This window comes from Rhinolophus sinicus, chromosome 6, assembly GCF_057876585.1.
Source record: "Rhinolophus sinicus isolate RSI-liver-muscle chromosome 6, RSI-T2T, whole genome shotgun sequence".
Lineage (NCBI taxonomy): Eukaryota > Metazoa > Chordata > Mammalia > Chiroptera > Rhinolophidae > Rhinolophus > Rhinolophus sinicus.
In genome coordinates, this window is record NC_142506.1 from 621,923 (window position 1) to 642,241 (window position 20,319).

Below are 20,319 nucleotides of genomic sequence, written 5' to 3' on the forward strand. Positions count from 1 at the left end.
GACAGCCATGGCAGCTGAGCAGCATCCTCCCCACTGGAAGCCCAGGTCCCCAGGCCCTGTTCCTGCGCAGGCGTCTCCATGTGCCCTCGTGGTTCGTATTGCAGGTGGCTGAATGGCCCTGAATGAGGATCTGGTCAAGAACGACGCGGACAGAGGTGAGGGCTGGAGAGGGGAGACTGAGCGCTCCAGGCTGGCACCAGGCCCTGCCCTGGGGGGTGAAGGGTACCTGTTCTGCCCCATCCATTTGGGATCTCTGGTCAGCAAAGGGGAGGACCTGCCAGAAGACTCATGAGAGGTTCCTGTCCTGGGCCGTGTTCCCAGCAGGCTGGCCCCCGAGGTAGTGTCCCCAAGGCTCGGGGCCTCCATCCTCAACACCTTTGGCAGCCCCCCTGCCCAGGAAGGTGGGTGCTGGGACAGGCATCTGAGAGGGGGCGTCGGTGCTTCTGGGTGGACAGGGGCCCTTCTCTGAGCCCAGGTGGAGGGGCTGGACCTGTATGGTGAGGCCTGGCTATCTCTTCCAGACAGGTTTGGGAGCCTGCTGGGGACACAGAGACCCTAGCTGTTCCAGGTCAAGTCCAAAGAGGGGCGTTGCTGCAAGGGGAGCCCCTGAGGATACCTTGGCTCAGTCCACCCAGAATTAAGCAGCTCCCATGGGAGCCGCACTCAAGGGAGTGCGCAGGACCCTGTGGACGGCGACACCCGGGTCTGCTGTCACGCAAGCTGCGTCTTGGAACACAAACCGCCTGCTGGCGGGTCATCATGTCCCCTGCGCACTCCATTCAAACGCCGTGGGGACCTAAGCGGGACGCACCTGCCTCGCTGCTCCCAGCGGTCGCCCGCATTCCTTCGCGGTGATTCTGGGGGAGGGGTCGAAAGGGGCAGGGGTTGGAGGGAGACCCTGATCCTCCGCAGCCGCCCTCCCCCCACCTCAGGCGCCCCTCTTCGCCTAGGGGTGCACACAACCGCCGGCCAAGGGGCGCGCGTGGGGCAAAGGCCCGGCCGCGCGCGGGGTTCCCAATACCTGCCAGCCCCACCTGGCTTCGCGGCGCCCCCACCCGGCCACCGCCCCCAGACGAGGGCGGGGCGACTGCGGGGAGGGGCGAGCGGGTTTAAATCCGGGCGGCGCAGGGCGCTGGCCTTGGAGCGAGCGAGGCACTGCGTACCGGACGTAGAGCGAGCAGGTGGGACCTGGGAAGCTGGTCTGCCCCCGAGGGAAACCGAAACACCTGCGCGGCGTTCGGCTAGGGGCCGCAGAGGCTGGGGTGGGGGCGCAATGCGCCCGCGGGGGGTCCGGGGCTCCGAGCTGTTGCTCGGCTGTTGTCCCACTGGGACGGTCTGAGCTCCGAGCAGGGCGTTGCGGCCCGGTCCCCGCCCTCCCAGCCCTGGCAGTGGCCCCAATGCCCGGTTGCGGGTGGGAAGACTGAGGTTCCCCGTATGGGCGTGGGAGGCGTGGGGCGGGGGTCTCGCCCGCCCAGCGGTTTCCCGGCAGGACGGGTGCGCCTCTCTGGGCGGAGCCCTGCAGGTCGGGTTGCTTCCTGCCCCTCTTACACGGCAGGGGTGGGGGCGTTTGCGACCGGAGCAGGCCAGGGCGACTAGGGGGCGAGGCAAATAGGCTGACAAAATGTGAGAGCGCTGTGGCTCCTGCTTGAGGTGCTGGCCCTCTGGGGGAGCTAGCTACCTGCTGTCAGCACAGCGACGCCTGTTGGGGTCATCTCAGGACCCTTGGGAGGTAGAGGTGGGAGGCGCTCTGCCTATCGTGCGCCCCACCCTCCAGGGCCCTGCCGTCCCACTCCACCCCCATCTCTCCAAGTTTCTATCGGGCCATTGATCTCTGTCTGTCTGCACCTGGGCGGGTCTCCCAGCAGCTGACCACAGTGGAACAAAGGTCGCTGTCTCCCTGCGTAGGGCCACCTGGCCCTGTTCTGATTTGGCTCAGGTGGACAACCAGCTAGCCTCCAGCCACCCCTGGAGTTGGGGGGGGGGGTAGTTGACAGTATGGTGCCCTCCTCCTGAGGAATGCAAACCCACCCTTCTCAGGAATTGCCCTCCCATCCCTTGTCTCTGGCCATCAGGTGAGTCACTCCCAGGAAGCCACAGGAGGGTCCCTCCCCTTTCTCAGATTCCCTTTGCCTTTTTTGGGGGGGAGGAGAAATTTGGTTACAAACCATGCCCATTTCCTTTTTTTTTTCCTTTTTTTTTTTTTTATTATTCGGGGAAGGGGAACAGGACTTTATTGGGGAATAGTGTGTACTTCCAGGATTTTTTCCAAGTCAAGTTGTCCTTGCAGTCTTAGTCGTGGAGGGCGCAGTTCAGCTCCAGGTCCAGTTGCCATTGTTAGTTGCAGGGGGGCAGCCCACCATCCCTTGTGCGAGTCGAGCTGGCAGCCTTGCGGTTGAGAGAACGCGCTCCAACCAACTGAGCCATCTGGCACTGGCCCATGTGGGAATCGAACCAGCAGCCTTCGGCGTTAGGAGCACGGAGCTCCAACCCCCTGAGCCACCAGGCCAGCCCCCATGCCCATTTCTGCTGGTGGCCACCTCTCTGGGACACCGACCTTTTGGCTTCTGTGACTGGGCCAGCCTGGGTCTCCTGTTCCCCAGGCCATGGACACCCCTCACGTGCCCTGGCTATCTCTCCAAACTCCAGACTTCTCTGTCCAGTTGCCTTCCCAAGGTCCCCACTACAGCCACCTTGGGACACTTACAGGCACAGGCCCCAGCCCCCATCTCTGCTCTCAGTGCCCCTTAGGCACTCAGCCCCCTCCCTCCCAGCAGAAGGCCCCTGTGCCTGGAACCTGAGCTTGTGTGTGTTCCTGGTCCTGGCCTGCCCCCACACTGCAGCACAGCCTGTCCAGGCTCTGGGCTGGCTGCTCGTGTCCAGGCCCAGGGCCACCCACGGCTGGCTGCCCTGGTAGCCCTGCAACCTGGCGTTCCTGCCGAGACGGGCAAGGCAGGATGTCAGCCTGCACAGGTCCTCAGCTCAGACCCTCTGAAGGCAGTTTTGGAACAGGCATGCATTAGTAAGGAAACGTGCAGGTGGGCAGCACCGCACATGACCAGGTCTGTCCTAGGACAGTCTGACAGACAGAGTGTTAGGAAGTGGTCAGGGCAGCTCTGCGTCCACTACAGTCACACCTAGTCCTGGGACCCTGCTCCCAGGACATGGATGGGCATCTCTTCCTGGGGAAATGCTTAGAGGGTGAGCAGGACGGACCCAGCCCCTGCTCACTGGGTCTTGGCCACACTGGGGCATTCCTGGTCTCCTCCCTGGGACCCACTCCTCGCTCCCTCTCCTGGCTGCTCATCAGTTGGCCCCATGCCCACCTGGGGTGTGAGCAGACCCTCATCCCTGAGGTACCCTCTCAGGCAAGGGCAACTGTGCTGGTCCCTTTGCTGCCAGACAGATCTGAGGAAGAGGCACCTGGGTCGCCAGAGCTCACCCCTGCCCGCTCCCTGTCACAGGACTCCCACCCCCGCTTTGTAGTCAGCTCGGCTCCCCTGCTGCTCTCGTGGTCCTGGGCACAGGGAGCCAGAGTACCCTGGTAGTGGCCGTGGCCTTCAGCTCAGTGGGACTGTAGCTGTATCCCCTGGGACTAGGACCTCTAAACCCACTGAGCCCAGAGCTACGGGAGGAGGAGCCCAAGCTCCCAGTGGGTCAGTGTGGGGTCACACCTGCTCCCACCCGTTGGTTCCTGGGCCCATGTGATCCCCTTGCTGGGACAGGGTGTGTCCCCTTTCAGAGTAGTGCACCCCCCCCCCCGGGGGATGAAATTAGGGCTATCTCTGAGGTGGCACTTCCAAGGTACCTTCAGAGGGCTCTCACAATGGAACCACCTCAGCCTGCCCTGCCCTGTGGAAGTCAGCGCCTCTCCACGCCACCACAAGGCCCCAGCGTCCACATGGGCTTTTGCTATCCACCTGGTCACCTGCAGACTTTGTGATCTTTTTCCAAAGCTTGGTTGCTGAGCAATGGCCCCCATCCTCATCCCCATCTTCTCAAATCCCTGATACTGTTCCCTGAGCACACCTGCCCTGCATGGTACACTCGCCTCGAAAGCTGGACCGTTGCAGTGCCTCCTGGAGCCCTGCCCTCATGGCCAGCCTGGCAGCCCCTCCAAAGCTCCACCCTGGATCTGTCTGGTCCTGGCACCTACTGTCTGAGACTGAGCAGCAGATCAGCTTCAGGGCGTGCCCAGCATTTGTGCAAGGGAAGGGAGGGGACAGGACTTCACATATGTGGGGTGGGGGACGCGCTTGTGGACTTGGCAGCTGTCTCTGCAAGCAGCCTGGCAGTGATGTGATCCTCCCAGCTGAGTGGAGGGACTGAGTCTGTGCAGCCACTAGAAGTGGCTGATTCCCAGGGGGCAGCCTTCCCCTGTGTGATGGCGTCTACCCCCCAGGTGTGTGTCAGAGCCCAGCCTCTTACTGGTGACCACAGGGACCCTGCGCATGTCTCCACCATGCTGCCCTCCGCACAGCTCTGGCGCTGAGGTCTCTGCCCCCACCCCAGTGTCCACTTGCTGACCCCACCCTGCTCTAGGGTAGGAAAAGGGAAGGCGTCCTGGGGTGACACAGCTGTGCTCATGAGCAGTGGGGCAGAGGGGTACCGTGGAAGCCACAGGCAAAGCCATGAGGTGGGCCAGGGCAGATGCACACCCTCATGGGGACAGTTGGGGGTTCAGGACCCAGGTTCTCAGCATGGGCAAGGGAGAGCCACTCACAGGCGCGAGTGGTGTGGGCGCTGTGGAGTCCGAGGCCACTCATGAAGCGTCCAGAGCGGACGTCCAGGAGGCAGCTGGACATGTGGTTCTGGGAACCTGGGACGGGCTGGGCGTGGCTGCAGATGTGGGGGCCTGAGGCTGCAGATGTGGGGGCCTGAGGCAGTCTCGAGGAGCTGAGTTCATGGGTAAGTGAAGATGGAGCAGAACCCTGTCACCAGGGAGGAGGGTCCCCACACCTCGTGACCTGGAGGTTGGGGATGGCCAGATCCAAACTGGGATGGTCAGATTTGGCAGCCCGAGTCCGGGCCGCCTCGGCAAGAGCTGTGGGATGGAGACGAGGGGCGTACATGGGGTCTGAGCCTCTCCTGAGACCCGGTGTGGGCCTCAGGGAGCTAGCAGGTCACTAGGCCAGAACAAGCACAGACGGGGGGCTTGTGGGTGTGGTTCTGGGGAAACAGGGAGGGTACCCTCCATCTCCTAGGCTGTTGCAACAGTTACCACAACCTGGGTGGCTTAGAACAACAGAAACTACTCTCACAGTGCAGAGGCCAGATTCCGAAATCAGCCCTTCTGGCTGTTGGCGGTAACCCCGGGTTCTGGGCGCATCACGCCAGTCTGCCTCCATTGTCACGGGCGTTTCCCCTGTGTCTGTCTTTCTAAGGACACCAGGCATGTCAGATCAGGGCCCTCCCTGCTCAGGTGACCTCATCTTGACTTAATTACATCTGCAAAGACCCTATTTCCAAACGAGGGCACAGTCACAGGGCCTGGAGGTGAGGACTTGGATGTATCTTTTGGGGACACAACCTAACCCAGCATAGAGGGACGGGCCTGGGCAGGAGGTTACTGCTGCTCAGAGACTCGGGCACACAGCTGTCTGTGAGGGGACAGCGTGGGGGTTGCTGGGTTTTGAGCCAGCTGACCAGGACCCACAAGCTGGAGATTGTGTCAGCTCTGCCCATAGCGCCCAGGACCGGCACATGGGCACTGAGTCTCTGGTGTCCCAGGCCCCCCAGGTGGGCACAGAGAGCAGGGAGTTATGGTGGGCGGATGCACAGAGCCAGGCTGAGGCTGGAGACCTTGGGGGGATCAGGGTGGGAGGAGGGGAACAGGAGGGTTTCTGGCTGGAGCCCAGCAGGGAGCTGGAGGGAGGGAATGAGTTTGGAGGAGGTCACTGGAAAGAGGGAAGGGACAGGGGGACAAGGCAGGTGCTGGTGTCCACAAACATGGGGTGGCAGGGCAAAGCTTTCAGGGAGCAAAGGGGGGGCCACATGGCTGGAGGCGTGGGTACTGGGGGGCTGCAGTGCTGAGGCCAGATGCAAGCACACAGGGCCCAGCGGGGCAGTGGGGGGGAGGGGGGACAGAGGATGGCCTCCAGGAGAAAACAGCTCACACAGCCCTACAGGCCACCGTGGCCAGCCTGGGGTCCCTGTGCTCACATGGTCTCAGAGACCCAAGGGAGGGGAGGGCCCTCACCTGGATGCTAGTTCTGGTCCCCCAGAAAGGCCAGCTGAGTCTGGAGGTGGACCCAGGATCTGGAATTGACCCCCGACCGCCCACCTGGGCCATCCCAGGGCCCCTGACAGAGCCTTTCCACCCCTGCAGGGAGCAGACACAGCGGACCTTGGGTGAGTGACTTCTGCACAGCCAGCTGGGCACCATGAACGGCCACGCTTCTCCTCGTGATGTCCTGATCACCAATGGCACTGAGCCGGCCATCGTCCCCAAGACCACGAAGGCTGTGTTGGAAACAGGCACTCCCTCTGGGCCCCAGGCCAGGAGCATCGCTGGGGTGTACGTGGAGTCCTCAGGCCAGGCCCAAAGTCTCTACAATGCCATGAAGCAGGGCCTCCTGCCTGATGGGCTCGGGCTGGCTCTGCTGGAGGCCCAGGCGGCCACTGGAGGGCTCGTGGACCCTGCCCAGGGCCAGCTGCTCCCCGTGTCTGAGGCCCTACAGCAGGGTCTGGTGGGCCTGGAGCTAAAGGAAAAGCTGCTGGCTGCAGAGCGTGCAGTCACTGGGTACCCTGACCCCTATGGGGGTGAGAGGCTGGCCCTCTTCCAGGCCATTGGGAAGGAAGTTGTGGACAGAGCACTGGGTTGGAGCTGGCTGGAGGCCCAGCTGGCCACGGGCGGCTTGGTGGATCCCATCCAGGGCGTGCGTGTGCCCCCAGAGCTGGCCTGCCAGCAGGGCCTCCTGGACAAGGAGACATGGCGTGGCCTGTCGGAGCGTGAGCCGGGCTCAGGTGCCCCGGGCTTCCTAGATCCCAACACGCTTGAGCAGCTGTCCTATAGTGAGCTGCTGGGCAGGTGTGTGCAGGCCCCCAGCACGGGGCTGGCCCTGCTGCCCCTCAAGACCACTTTCCGTACCCTGAGTGGGGCGGTGAGCTTGGCCGAGCTGCTGGAGGTGGGGGTCCTGGACAAGGAGACGGCCCGGGGCCTGCAGGAGGGCAGGCTGGCAGTGCCAGATGTGAGTGCACGCCCCCAGGTGCAGCGTTACCTGCAGGGCACTGGCAGCGTGGCGGGGGTCGTCCTGCTGCCTGCTGGCCACAAGAAGAGCTTCTTCCAGGCTGTTGCTGAGCACCTGCTCCCAATGGGCACCGCGTTTCCACTCCTAGAGGCCCAGGCTGCCACCTGTGCCCTAGTGGACCCAGCCACCGGCCGGCAGCTCTGGGTGGATGAGGCGGTCAGGGCAGGCCTGGTTGGCCCAGAGCTGCACGGGCAGCTCCTGGAAGCAGAGAAGGCGGTGACCGGTTACCATGACCCCTTCAGCAGTGCACGCATCCCCCTCTTCCAGGCCATGAAGAAGGAGCTTGTGGACAGGCCTTGGGCACTGCGGCTCCTGGATGCCCAGCTTTCTACAGGTGGGCTGGTGTGTCCGGCCCGTAGGCTCCGACTGCCCCTGGAGGCTGCCCTGCGCTTTGGCTGCCTGGATGAGGAGACGCAGCAGTGTCTCTTGCAGGCTGCTGGCTTCTGTGACCCCGGCACGCAGGAGAGCCTCAGCTATGGGCAGCTGCTGGCCCGCTGTGTCACTGACCCAGAGACAGGGCTGGCCTTCCTGCCCCTCTCGGGGGGGGCCCTTGGAGAGGAGCCACAGGGACCCCAGTTCATTGAGCACAGCATCCGCCAGGCCTTGAGTGCAGCCACGACCACCGTCTCAGTGGGCAAATTCCAGGGCCGGCCCGTGTCACTGTGGGAGCTGCTCTTCTCTGAGGGCGTCCCTGTGGAGCAGAGGGCAGTGCTGGCCCAGCAGCACAAGGAAGGGGCCCTCTCAGTGGAGGAGCTGGCAGCTGTGTTGAGGTCCACTGTGCAGCAAGCTGCAGTCACTGCCAGGACCACCTTTGCTGGGCTGAGAGTCGCCGTGACACCAGGAGATCTGCTGAAAGCAGAGGTCATCGGCCAAGACACGTATGAGCAGCTGGCACGGGGACAGACCACAGCCCAGGATGTGGGCAGACTGGACTCGGTGCAGAGGTACTTGCAGGGCACCGGCTGCATTGCTGGCCTGCTGCTGCCTGGCTCCCAGGAGCGGCTCAGTGTCTATGAAGCTTACAGGAAGCGGCTCCTGCGGCCGGGCACGGCCCTCATCCTGCTGGAGGCCCAAGCGGCCACTGGCTTCATCATCGACCCGAAAGAAAACAAGAGATACTGCGTGGAGGAGGCTCTCAGGGCCAGCATCATTGGGCCCAACATGTTCGCAAAGCTGCTGTCAGCCGAGCGCGCCGTCACCGGCTATACCGACCCCTACACCGGGGAGCAGATCTCCCTGTTCCAGGCCATGAAGAAGGACCTGATCGTCAAGGACCACGGCATCCGCCTGCTGGAGGCCCAGATCGCCACGGGCGGCGTCATCGACCCGGTGCACAGCCACCGCGTGCCCGTGCACGTGGCCTACCAGCGCGGCTACTTCGACGAGGAAATGAACCGCGTGCTGGCGGACCCGAGCGACGACACCAAGGGCTTCTTCGACCCCAACACGCATGAGAACCTCACCTACATGCAGCTGCTGGAGCGTTGCGTGCGTGACCCTCAGACTGGCCTCTTCCTGCTGCCGCTCAGCAGCGCGCAGCCCCAGCTGGTGGACGGTGCCACACGACAGGCCTTCCAGAGCCTGCTGCTGTCAGTGAAGCATGGGCGATTCCGGGGGCGGCGGGTGTCCGCGTGGGAGCTACTCAACTCGGAGTGCTTCAGCGAGGCCCGCAGGAGGCAGCTGCTGCACAGCTACCAGCAGCGCAAGGTCTCGCTGGGCCAGCTCCCACAGCTGCTGGAGAGGGAGGTGGGCAGGGGCGCAGACATCACACTGCCCGTGCTGCGGGGCCAGGTCACTGCCCACCAGCTCCTGGAGGCCCACATCATTGACGAGGAGCTCCTGGATCAGGTGCTGGCGGGGTCGGTCAGCCCTGAGGCCCTCCTCCACATGGACAGTGTCCGCAAGTACCTGCGTGGCTCGGGTGCTGTGGGTGGCGTGCTGCTGCAGCCCTCCCACCGGCGACTCAGCCTCTACCAGGCCATGAAGCAGAAACTGCTGGGGCCAGGAGTGGCCTTGGCCCTGCTGGAGGCCCAGGCAGCCACTGGAGCCATCACAGACCCCCACAGTCTAGAGACCCTGTCAGTGGCAGAGGCTGTGCGCAGGGAGTTGGTGGGGCCAGAGCTGTATGCCAGACTGAGACGGTCTGAGGACGCCGTGACTGGCTTTAGAGACCCCTTCTCTGGGGAGCAGGTATCCCTGTTCCAGGCCATGAAAAAGGGGCTTGTCCGTGTGGAGCAGGCTACCCGCCTCCTGGAGGCCCAGCTGGCCACAGGGGGGGTCATTGACCCCAGAGGCCACTACCACCTCCCCATGCCTGTGGCCACCCAGCGTGGCTTCATTGACCAGGAGATGGAGATGGCCTTGTCCAGCTCCTCTGAGACCTTCCCTACGCCAGACGGCCGGGGACACACCAGCTATGCCCGGCTTCTAAAACAGTGTCTGAAGGACGAGTCCTCAGGCCTTTACCTCCTGCCTCTGCCAGAAAGTGCTCCTGCTGTGCCCACAGACCAGCAGGTCCAGGAGACCCTGCAGGCCACGCTGGGGGCTGAGGACAGCACGTCCCTGTGGGAGCTGCTGCACTCCTGCCACTTCACTGAGGAGCAGCGGAGGGGATTCCTGGAGGACTTCAGGATGGGGAAGAGCACCACGCACCAGCTGCAGGTGGTCGTGCGGACCTGGCTGCAAGGGGCGGAGCTCCGGGCACGAGCACGCATCACTATACCCAGCCCGCGGGGCCAGGTTCCCGCCGTCTGGCTGCTGGACGCTGGCATCATCACCCAGGAGACCCTGTCAGCACTGGCTCAAGGCACACGGTCGCCCGCAGAAGTCTCTGAGGAGCCCGCAGTGAAGGCCTGCCTGTGGGGCACAGGCTGTGTGGCTGGGGTGCTGCTGCAGCCCTCAGGGACCAAGGCCAGCATCAGCCAGGCCGTGAGGGATGGCCTCCTGCCTGTGGGCCTGGGGCAGAGACTGCTAGAAGCCCAGGTGGCATCTGGCTCCCTCATTGACCCTCTGACGAACCAGAGACTGTCGGTGGAAGGTGCAGTCAAGGCCGGCCTGGTGACTGGGACGCTGAGCGAGCCGCTCCGGCAGGCCGAGAAGGCGGTGGCTGGGTACACGGACCCCTACTCAGGGGGCTCCCTCTCGCTGTGGCAGGCCGTGGAGAAGGGGCTTGTGCCCCAGAGCGAGGGCCTCCCTCTCCTGCAAGCACAGCTGGCCACCGGAGGCGTGGTGGACCCCGTCTACGGGGTACACCTGCCCCAGGCGGTAGCCTGCAGGCGTGGCCTCCTGGACGAGGCAACAAGCCTGGCACTGACTGGGACACATGAGGACAGCAAGTTCTTCTTCGACCCCAACACGCGGGACAAGGTGACGTACCAGCAGCTCAAAGAGCGCTGTGTCCTTGATGCTGACACTGGCCTGTGGCTGCTGCCGCTCCCCCAGGACATGGTGCTTGATGTGGACGACCACACAGCCGTGGCACTGAGGGCCATGAAAGTGCCCGTCGGTGCTGGGAGGTTCAAAGGGCTCACTGTGTCACTCTGGGACCTGCTGCACTCAGAGTATGTCAGTGTCCACAAGCGACGAGAGCTGGCAGCGCTCTGCCAGTCTGGGAGGGCCACAGCCATGCGGCAGGTCATCAGCGCTCTCACCACCCTGGTAGAAGCCTCAGAGAGGGAGCCCTCACAGGCCTTCTTCAGAGGACTCCGGAAGCAGGTGTCAGCCAGAGACCTGTTCAGGTCCCAGCTGATTGACAAGAAGACGTTGGATGAGCTAAATCAGGGGACAAGGACCGTGCAAGAGGTGACGGAGATGGACAGTGTGAGGCGGTTCCTGGAAGGAAGCAACTTCATCGCCGGGGTCCTGGTTCAGGACACAAAAGAGAGGATGAGCATCTCAGAGGCCATGAGGAGGCACATACTGCGGCCGGGCACGGCCCTGGTGCTGCTGGAGGCCCAGGCGGCCACCGGCTTCCTCATCGACCCGGTGGAAAACCGGAAACTGACTGTGGAAGAGGCATTCGCGGCTGGGATGTTTAGCAAGGAAACCTACCAGAAGCTGCTGTCGGCCGAGCGCGCCGTCACCGGCTACACCGACCCCTACACCGGGGAGCAGATCTCCCTGTTCCAGGCCATGAAGAAGGACCTGATCGTCAGGGACCACGGCATCCGCCTGCTGGAGGCCCAGATCGCCACAGGCGGCATCATCGACCCGGTGCACAGCCACCGCGTGCCCGTGCACGTGGCCTACCAGCGCGGCTACTTCGACGAGGAAATGAACCGCGTGCTGGCGGACCCGAGCGACGACACCAAGGGCTTCTTCGACCCCAACACGCACGAGAACCTCACCTACCTGCAGCTCCTGGAGCGCTGTGTGCGCGATCCTGACACGGGGCTGTACATGTTACAAATCGTAAAGAAAGGAGAGACGTACATGTACATCGATGAAGCCACCAGACAGGTTCTGAGATCCAAAACTGTGACAATGCACGTGGGGAGGTTTGCAGGTCAGAGGGTGTCCTTGTGGGACCTGCTGTCATCTCAGTACCTGACAGAGGAGCGGCGGCGGGAGCTGGTGCAGCAGTACAGAGCCCAGACCGTGCATCTAGACCAGTTGTTGGAGATCATAACCGCCACAGTCGATGACACAGAGAAGCAAAACCAAGTCATCAAGGTAGCAGGCATTGGTGGGGAAGTGACAGCCGCAGAGTTGTTCAACGCTGGAATCATCGATAAAAAGACCCTGGACACACTACACAGGGGGAAAGGTGGAGGACAGGACCTCAGCAGGCTGGAGCACGTGAAGACCTACCTGGAAGGCAGTGGCTGTATTGCAGGGGTGACCGCCCCCTCCACCCAGGAGGTGATGAGTGTCTATGAGGCCAGCATGAAAGGACTCATCTCCACGGGGATTGCAGCTCTGCTGCTGGAGGCTCAGGCAGCCACAGGATTCATGCTGGACCCTCGAAGCCATAAGAGGCTCTCCGTGGACAAGGCCGTGGCTGCCGGCCTGGTGGGCGAGGAGTTGCAGGAAAGACTCCTGAATGCTGAGAAGGCTGCCAAAGGCTACACGGACCCAGCCACAGGGGAAACAATCTCGCTGTTCCAGGCCATGGAAAGGAAATTAGTCAAACGGGAGGAGGCGCTCAGACTGCTGGAGGTGCAGGTGGCCACAGGGGGTGTGATCGATCCCCGGCACCACCTCCGGCTCCCGCTGGACACAGCCTACAGGCGCGGCTGTATGCACCAGGACACATACCTGCTTGTTTCAGACCAGAAGCACATGAACAAGAGGTTTGTGGATCCCAACACGCACGAGAAAGTGACATACCAGGAGCTTCAGAAGAGGAGCCGCCAGGAAGAGGGGGAGGGCTGGGCTCTGTTTCCCGTGGTACGGGACACACAGGACTGCATATATGTTGACGAAGCAACGAGAAGAGTCCTGGAGACCGAGCGGGTGGAAGTCATGGTGGGCAGGTACAGGGGCCAGAGGCCATCAGTGTGGGAGCTGCTAAACTCTGAATACGTGACAGAGAAGAAAAAGCTGGAGTTAGTCAGTAAATACAAAAGAGACACCGCGCATGCACTAGAAAAGGTGGTAAAGGTTATTGTCACAACGATTGATGAGAAGGAGAAGAGCAGTAAGCAGTTGTGGTTCAGAGGCTTCAGAAGACAGATCACAGCCTTAGAACTCTTCCGTTCGTCCATCATCACCAAGGAGATGCTAGAGGAACTCAAGGACGGGCGCAAGACAGTGGACGACATCAAGAAAGACGAAGGGGTCAAGCGCTACCTGGAGGGCACGAGCTGCATCGCGGGCGTGTTGGTGCCCTCCAAGGACAAGCCCGGGCAGCAGGAGAAGATGAGCATCTACCAGGCCATGTGGAAGGGCATCTTGCGGCCGGGCACGGCCCTGGTGCTGCTGGAGGCCCAGGCGGCCACCGGCTTCGTCATCGACCCGGTGCGCAACCAGAGGCTGTCCGTGGAGGAGGCGGTGGCCGCGGGCGTGGTGGGTGGCGAGATCCGGGAGAAGCTGCTGTCGGCCGAGCGCGCCGTCACCGGCTACACCGACCCCTACACCGGGGAGCAGATCTCCCTGTTCCAGGCCATGAAGAAGGACCTGATCGTCAGGGACCACGGCATCCGCCTGCTGGAGGCCCAGATCGCCACGGGCGGCGTCATCGACCCGGTGCACAGCCACCGCGTGCCCGTGCACGTGGCCTACCAGCACGGCTACTTCGACGAGGAAATGAACCGCGTGCTGGCGGACCCGAGCGACGACACCAAGGGCTTCTTCGACCCCAACACGCACGAGAACCTCACCTACATGCAGCTGCTGCGCCGCTGCGTGCGTGACCCCGACACGGGGCTGTACATGCTGCAGCTGGTCGGCCGGGGCTCCGCCGTGCACCAGCTGAGCGAGGAGCAGCGTGCCGCCCTGCGCGAAGTCCGTGTGACGCCCGGCGCTGGCGACCTCCAGGGCCAGAGCGTCTCCGTCTGGGAGCTCCTCTTCTACCGGGAGGTGTCTGAGAGCCTGCGGCAGGACCTGCTGGGCAGGTACCGGGCGGGCACGCTGACCGCGCAGGAGGTGGGCGCCTCGCTCACCTCGCTGCTGGCCCGGGCCAACGGAGGGAGCCCGCACCCTGTCCCCCGGGACCCACAGGGGACCCTGCTTGCCGCCACCATGGAGGTCAAGGTGGGCCCCCTGCGGGGTCCGGCAGTGCCCGTCTGGAATGTGCTGGAGTCCAGCTACGTGAGCGCCACCAGGCGGGAGGAGCTGCTGGCCCAGTTCCGCTCGGGGAGGCTGGGCCTGCCTGCGCTGACTCGCCGGCTGACCACCATCATCGAGGAGGCCGAGGTGGCCCAGGGGACCGAGCATGCACAGGCGCACGCCGCCCCCGGCCAGCAGGAAACCGGTACGCTTGGCCACAGTGGTGGTGAGGCCGACCCCGAGGCCGCCAGGCGCCTCCAGGAGAAGGCCCTGCGTGCCGCCATGATGGAGGTGCACACCGGGCGGTTCCAGGGTCAGCGGGTATCCGTGTGGGACATCCTCTTCTCCTCCTACCTGAGCCAGGCTCGCCGGGACGAGCTCCTAGCCCAACACGCGTCCGGTAGCCTGGCCGTGTCCGGCCTCGTGACCATCCTCACCAAGGTCATCGAGGAGACGGAGGAGCGGCTGAGCACGGTGTCCTTCCGAGGCCTGAGGCGCCATGTGTCCGCGTCCCAGCTGGGCATTTCCGGGATCCTGGACCCCGAGACCTTGCGGGGCCTGGCCCAGGGCACCAAGACCCTGCAGGAGGTGAAGGAGATGGACTCGGTCAAGCGCTACCTGGAGGGCACGAGCTGCATCGCGGGCGTGTTGGTGCCCTCCAAGGACAAGCCCGGGCAGCAGGAGAAGATGAGCATCTACCAGGCCATGTGGAAGGGCATCTTGCGGCCGGGCACGGCCCTGGTGCTGCTGGAGGCCCAGGCGGCCACCGGCTTCGTCATCGACCCGGTGCGCAACCAGAGGCTGTCCGTGGAGGAGGCGGTGGCCGCGGGCGTGGTGGGCGGCGAGATCCGGGAGAAGCTGCTGTCGGCCGAGCGCGCCGTCACCGGCTACACCGACCCCTACACCGGGGAGCAGATCTCCCTGTTCCAGGCCATGAAGAAGGACCTGATCGTCAGGGACCACGGCATCCGCCTGCTGGAGGCCCAGATCGCCACGGGCGGCGTCATCGACCCGGTGCACAGCCACCGCGTGCCCGTGCACGTGGCCTACCAGCACGGCTACTTCGACGAGGAAATGAACCGCGTGCTGGCGGACCCGAGCGACGACACCAAGGGCTTCTTCGACCCCAACACGCACGAGAACCTCACCTACATGCAGCTGCTGCGCCGCTGCGTGCGTGACCCCGACACGGGGCTGTACATGCTGCAGCTGGTCGGCCGGGGCTCCGCCGTGCACCAGCTGAGCGAGGAGCAGCGTGCCGCCCTGCGCGAAGTCCGTGTGACGCCCGGCGCTGGCGACCTCCAGGGCCAGAGCGTCTCCGTCTGGGAGCTCCTCTTCTACCGGGAGGTGTCTGAGAGCCTGCGGCAGGACCTGCTGGGCAGGTACCGGGCGGGCACGCTGACCGCGCAGGAGGTGGGCGCCTCGCTCACCTCGCTGCTGGCCCGGGCCAACGGAGGGAGCCCGCACCCTGTCCCCCGGGACCCACAGGGGACCCTGCTTGCCGCCACCATGGAGGTCAAGGTGGGCCCCCTGCGGGGTCCGGCAGTGCCCGTCTGGAATGTGCTGGAGTCCAGCTACGTGAGCGCCACCAGGCGGGAGGAGCTGCTGGCCCAGTTCCGCTCGGGGAGGCTGGGCCTGCCTGCGCTGACTCGCCGGCTGACCACCATCATCGAGGAGGCCGAGGTGGCCCAGGGGACCGAGCATGCACAGGCGCACGCCGCCCCCGGCCAGCAGGAAACCGGTACGCTTGGCCACAGTGGTGGTGAGGCCGACCCCGAGGCCGCCAGGCGCCTCCAGGAGAAGGCCCTGCGTGCCGCCATGATGGAGGTGCACACCGGGCGGTTCCAGGGTCAGCGGGTATCCGTGTGGGACATCCTCTTCTCCTCCTACCTGAGCCAGGCTCGCCGGGACGAGCTCCTAGCCCAACACGCGTCCGGTAGCCTGGCCGTGTCCGGCCTCGTGACCATCCTCACCAAGGTCATCGAGGAGACGGAGGAGCGGCTGAGCACGGTGTCCTTCCGAGGCCTGAGGCGCCATGTGTCCGCGTCCCAGCTGGGCATTTCCGGGATCCTGGACCCCGAGACCTTGCGGGGCCTGGCCCAGGGCACCAAGACCCTGCAGGAGGTGAAGGAGATGGACTCGGTCAAGCGCTACCTGGAGGGCACGAGCTGCATCGCGGGCGTGTTGGTGCCCTCCAAGGACAAGCCCGGGCAGCAGGAGAAGATGAGCATCTACCAGGCCATGTGGAAGGGCATCTTGCGGCCGGGCACGGCCCTGGTGCTGCTGGAGGCCCAGGCGGCCACCGGCTTCGTCATCGACCCGGTGCGCAACCAGAGGCTGTCCGTGGAGGAGGCGGTGGCCGCGGGCGTGGTGGGCGGCGAGATCCGGGAGAAGCTGCTATCGGCCGAGCGCGCCGTCACCGGCTACACCGACCCCTACACCGGGGAGCAGATCTCCCTGTTCCAGGCCATGAAGAAGGACCTGATCGTCAGGGACCACGGCATCCGCCTGCTGGAGGCCCAGATCGCCACGGGCGGCGTCATCGACCCGGTGCACAGCCACCGCGTGCCCGTGCACGTGGCCTACCAGCACGGCTACTTCGACGAGGAAATGAACCGCGTGCTGGCGGACCCGAGCGACGACACCAAGGGCTTCTTCGACCCCAACACGCACGAGAACCTCACCTACATGCAGCTGCTGCGCCGCTGCGTGCGTGACCCCGACACGGGGCTGTACATGCTGCAGCTGGTCGGCCGGGGCTCCGCCGTGCACCAGCTGAGCGAGGAGCAGCGTGCCACCCTGCGCGAAGTCCGTGTGACGCCCGGCGCTGGCGACCTCCAGGGCCAGAGCGTCTCCGTCTGGGAGCTCCTCTTCTACCGGGAGGTGTCTGAGAGCCTGCGGCAGGACCTGCTGGGCAGGTACCGGGCGGGCACGCTGACCGCGCAGGAGGTGGGCGCCTCGCTCACCTCGCTGCTGGCCCGGGCCAACGGAGGGAGCCCGCACCCTGTCCCCCGGGACCCACAGGGGACCCTGCTTGCCGCCACCATGGAGGTCAAGGTGGGCCCCCTGCGGGGTCCGGCAGTGCCCGTCTGGAATGTGCTGGAGTCCAGCTACGTGAGCGCCACCAGGCGGGAGGAGCTGCTGGCCCAGTTCCGCTCGGGGAGGCTGGGCCTGCCTGCGCTGACTCGCCGGCTGACCACCATCATCGAGGAGGCCGAGGTGGCGCAGGGGACCGAGCATGCACAGGAGCACGCCGCCCCCGGCCAGCAGGAAACCGGTACGCTTGGCCACAGTGGTGGTGAGGCCGACCCCGAGGCCCCCAGGCGCCTCCAGGAGAAGGCCCTGCGTGCCGCCATGATGGAGGTGCACACCGGGCGGTTCCAGGGTCAGCGGGTATCCGTGTGGGACATCCTCTTCTCCTCCTACCTGAGCCAGGCTCGCCGGGACGAGCTCCTAGCCCAACACGCGTCCGGTAGCCTGGCCGTGTCCGGCCTCGTGACCATCCTCACCAAGGTCATCGAGGAGACGGAGGAGCGGCTGAGCACGGTGTCCTTCCGAGGCCTGAGGCGCCATGTGTCCGCGTCCCAGCTGGGCATTTCCGGGATCCTGGACCCCGAGACCTTGCGGGGCCTGGCCCAGGGCACCAAGACCCTGCAGGAGGTGAAGGAGATGGACTCGGTCAAGCGCTACCTGGAGGGCACGAGCTGCATCGCGGGCGTGTTGGTGCCCTCCAAGGACAAGCCCGGGCAGCAGGAGAAGATGAGCATCTACCAGGCCATGTGGAAGGGCATCTTGCGGCCGGGCACGGCCCTGGTGCTGCTGGAGGCCCAGGCGGCCACCGGCTTCGTCATCGACCCGGTGCGCAACCAGAGGCTGTCCGTGGAGGAGGCGGTGGCCGCGGGCGTGGTGGGCGGCGAGATCCGGGAGAAGCTGCTGTCGGCCGAGCGCGCCGTCACCGGCTACACCGACCCCTACACCGGGGAGCAGATCTCCCTGTTCCAGGCCATGAAGAAGGACCTGATCGTCAGGGACCACGGCATCCGCCTGCTGGAGGCCCAGATCGCCACGGGCGGCGTCATCGACCCGGTGCACAGCCACCGCGTGCCCGTGCACGTGGCCTACCAGCACGGCTACTTCGACGAGGAAATGAACCGCGTGCTGGCGGACCCGAGCGACGACACCAAGGGCTTCTTCGACCCCAACACGCACGAGAACCTCACCTACATGCAGCTGCTGCGCCGCTGCGTGCGTGACCCCGACACGGGGCTGTACATGCTGCAGCTGGTCGGCCGGGGCTCCGCCGTGCACCAGCTGAGCGAGGAGCAGCGTGCCACCCTGCGCGAAGTCCGTGTGACGCCCGGCGCTGGCGACCTCCAGGGCCAGAGCGTCTCCGTCTGGGAGCTCCTCTTCTACCGGGAGGTGTCTGAGAGCCTGCGGCAGGACCTGCTGGGCAGGTACCGGGCGGGCACGCTGACCGCGCAGGAGGTGGGCGCCTCGCTCACCTCGCTGCTGGCCCGGGCCAACGGAGGGAGCCCGCACCCTGTCCCCCGGGACCCACAGGGGACCCTGCTTGCCGCCACCATGGAGGTCAAGGTGGGCCCCCTGCGGGGTCCGGCAGTGCCCGTCTGGAATGTGCTGGAGTCCAGCTACGTGAGCGCCACCAGGCGGGAGGAGCTGCTGGCCCAGTTCCGCTCGGGGAGGCTGGGCCTGCCTGCGCTGACTCGCCGGCTGACCACCATCATCGAGGAGGCCGAGGTGGCGCAGGGGACCGAGCATGCACAGGAGCACGCCGCCCCCGGCCAGCAGGAAACCGGTACGCTTGGCCACAGTGGTGGTGAGGCCGACCCCGAGGCCGCCAGGCGCCTCCAGGAGAAGGCCCTGCGTGCCGCCATGATGGAGGTGCACACCGGGCGGTTCCAGGGTCAGCGGGTATCCGTGTGGGACATCCTCTTCTCCTCCTACCTGAGCCAGGCTCGCCGGGACGAGCTCCTAGCCCAACACGCGTCCGGTAGCCTGGCCGTGTCCGGCCTCGTGACCATCCTCACCAAGGTCATCGAGGAGACGGAGGAGCGGCTGAGCACGGTGTCCTTCCGAGGCCTGAGGCGCCATGTGTCCGCGTCCCAGCTGGGCATTTCCGGGATCCTGGACCCCGAGACCTTGCGGGGCCTGGCCCAGGGCACCAAGACCCTGCAGGAGGTGAAGGAGATGGACTCGGTCAAGCGCTACCTGGAGGGCACGAGCTGCATCGCGGGCGTGTTGGTGCCCTCCAAGGACAAGCCCGGGCAGCAGGAGAAGATGAGCATCTACCAGGCCATGTGGAAGGGCATCTTGCGGCCGGGCACGGCCCTGGTGCTGCTGGAGGCCCAGGCGGCCACCGGCTTCGTCATCGACCCGGTGCGCAACCAGAGGCTGTCCGTGGAGGAGGCGGTGGCCGCGGGCGTGGTGGGCGGCGAGATCCGGGAGAAGCTGCTGTCGGCCGAGCGCGCCGTCACCGGCTACACCGACCCCTACACCGGGGAGCAGATCTCCCTGTTCCAGGCCATGAAGAAGGACCTGATCGTCAGGGACCACGGCATCCGCCTGCTGGAGGCCCAGATCGCCACGGGCGGCGTCATCGACCCGGTGCACAGCCACCGCGTGCCCGTGCACGTGGCCTACCAGCACGGCTACTTCGACGAGGAAATGAACCGCGTGCTGGCGGACCCGAGCGACGACACCAAGGGCTTCTTCGACCCCAACACGCACGAGAACCTCACCTACATGCAGCTGCTCCAGAGGGCTACCCGTGATCCTGAGACTGGCCTCTCATTTCTGTGTCTTTCTTGAGGGTGATGGAGTTTGAATAGTAGTAGTATGTCATCTGTCTAAAATATGTTATTATGTTTTTTGACATGGTCTTATTTTTCTTTCATGCTGTCTCATTTCTATACTTTATGCATTGGGTGACATTGTTTCCATTTCCATTGCCTTCCAGTTGCACATTTCCACTCTTCAGTAAAATGAGACCATTTTCCTTCATAAGCTTCATCTGCACTTATCCTTTTATTCTGTTGTGAATTTTCAATCTTTTTTTATTTCACAGACTATTGGCAGGTTACTGATAAAGTCCTCTGCAGTTAAAGAGCTCTTTACTTGGCACCTCAGTCACACTAAACTATATACGTTGATTTGTATATTCCTATTTTTATTAAATGCATTTCTTTCAATTATGAAGTCATTGTGTTGTTACTGGACTAATTCATTTTCCGGCAATTGTTGTCATTCTTACATGGCTCATGGCTCTCACCTGGGGTCTACCTGTGGTGGTCATCATCCCTCTGCTGTGCTAGGTGAAGGCACAGGGTGACTCTGTGTCTTGGTGTAG

At 64.3% G+C, this 20,319-nt stretch overlaps 1 protein-coding gene across 1 annotated transcript; it reads left to right on the plus strand.

Annotated features, from left to right (window-relative positions):
* Positions 1–1,083: 1,083 nt before the first annotated feature.
* EPPK1 (epiplakin 1) lies at positions 1,084–20,161 on the plus strand. The gene is made up of 2 exons (XM_019712204.3): positions 1,084–1,181; positions 6,326–20,161. Exon 2 carries the CDS (start codon positions 6,381–6,383, stop codon positions 19,779–19,781), a length of 13,401 nt encoding a protein of 4,466 aa, XP_019567763.3. The 5' UTR covers positions 1,084–1,181; positions 6,326–6,380; the 3' UTR covers positions 19,782–20,161.
* The last annotated feature ends 158 nt before the right edge of the window (positions 20,162–20,319 follow it).

Bases quoted from the DNA above. Each gene is read 5' to 3' on its own strand.
- EPPK1 (XM_019712204.3), top strand. From the start codon at position 6,381: ATGAACGGCCACGCTTCTCCTCGTGATGTCCTGATCACCAATGGCACT.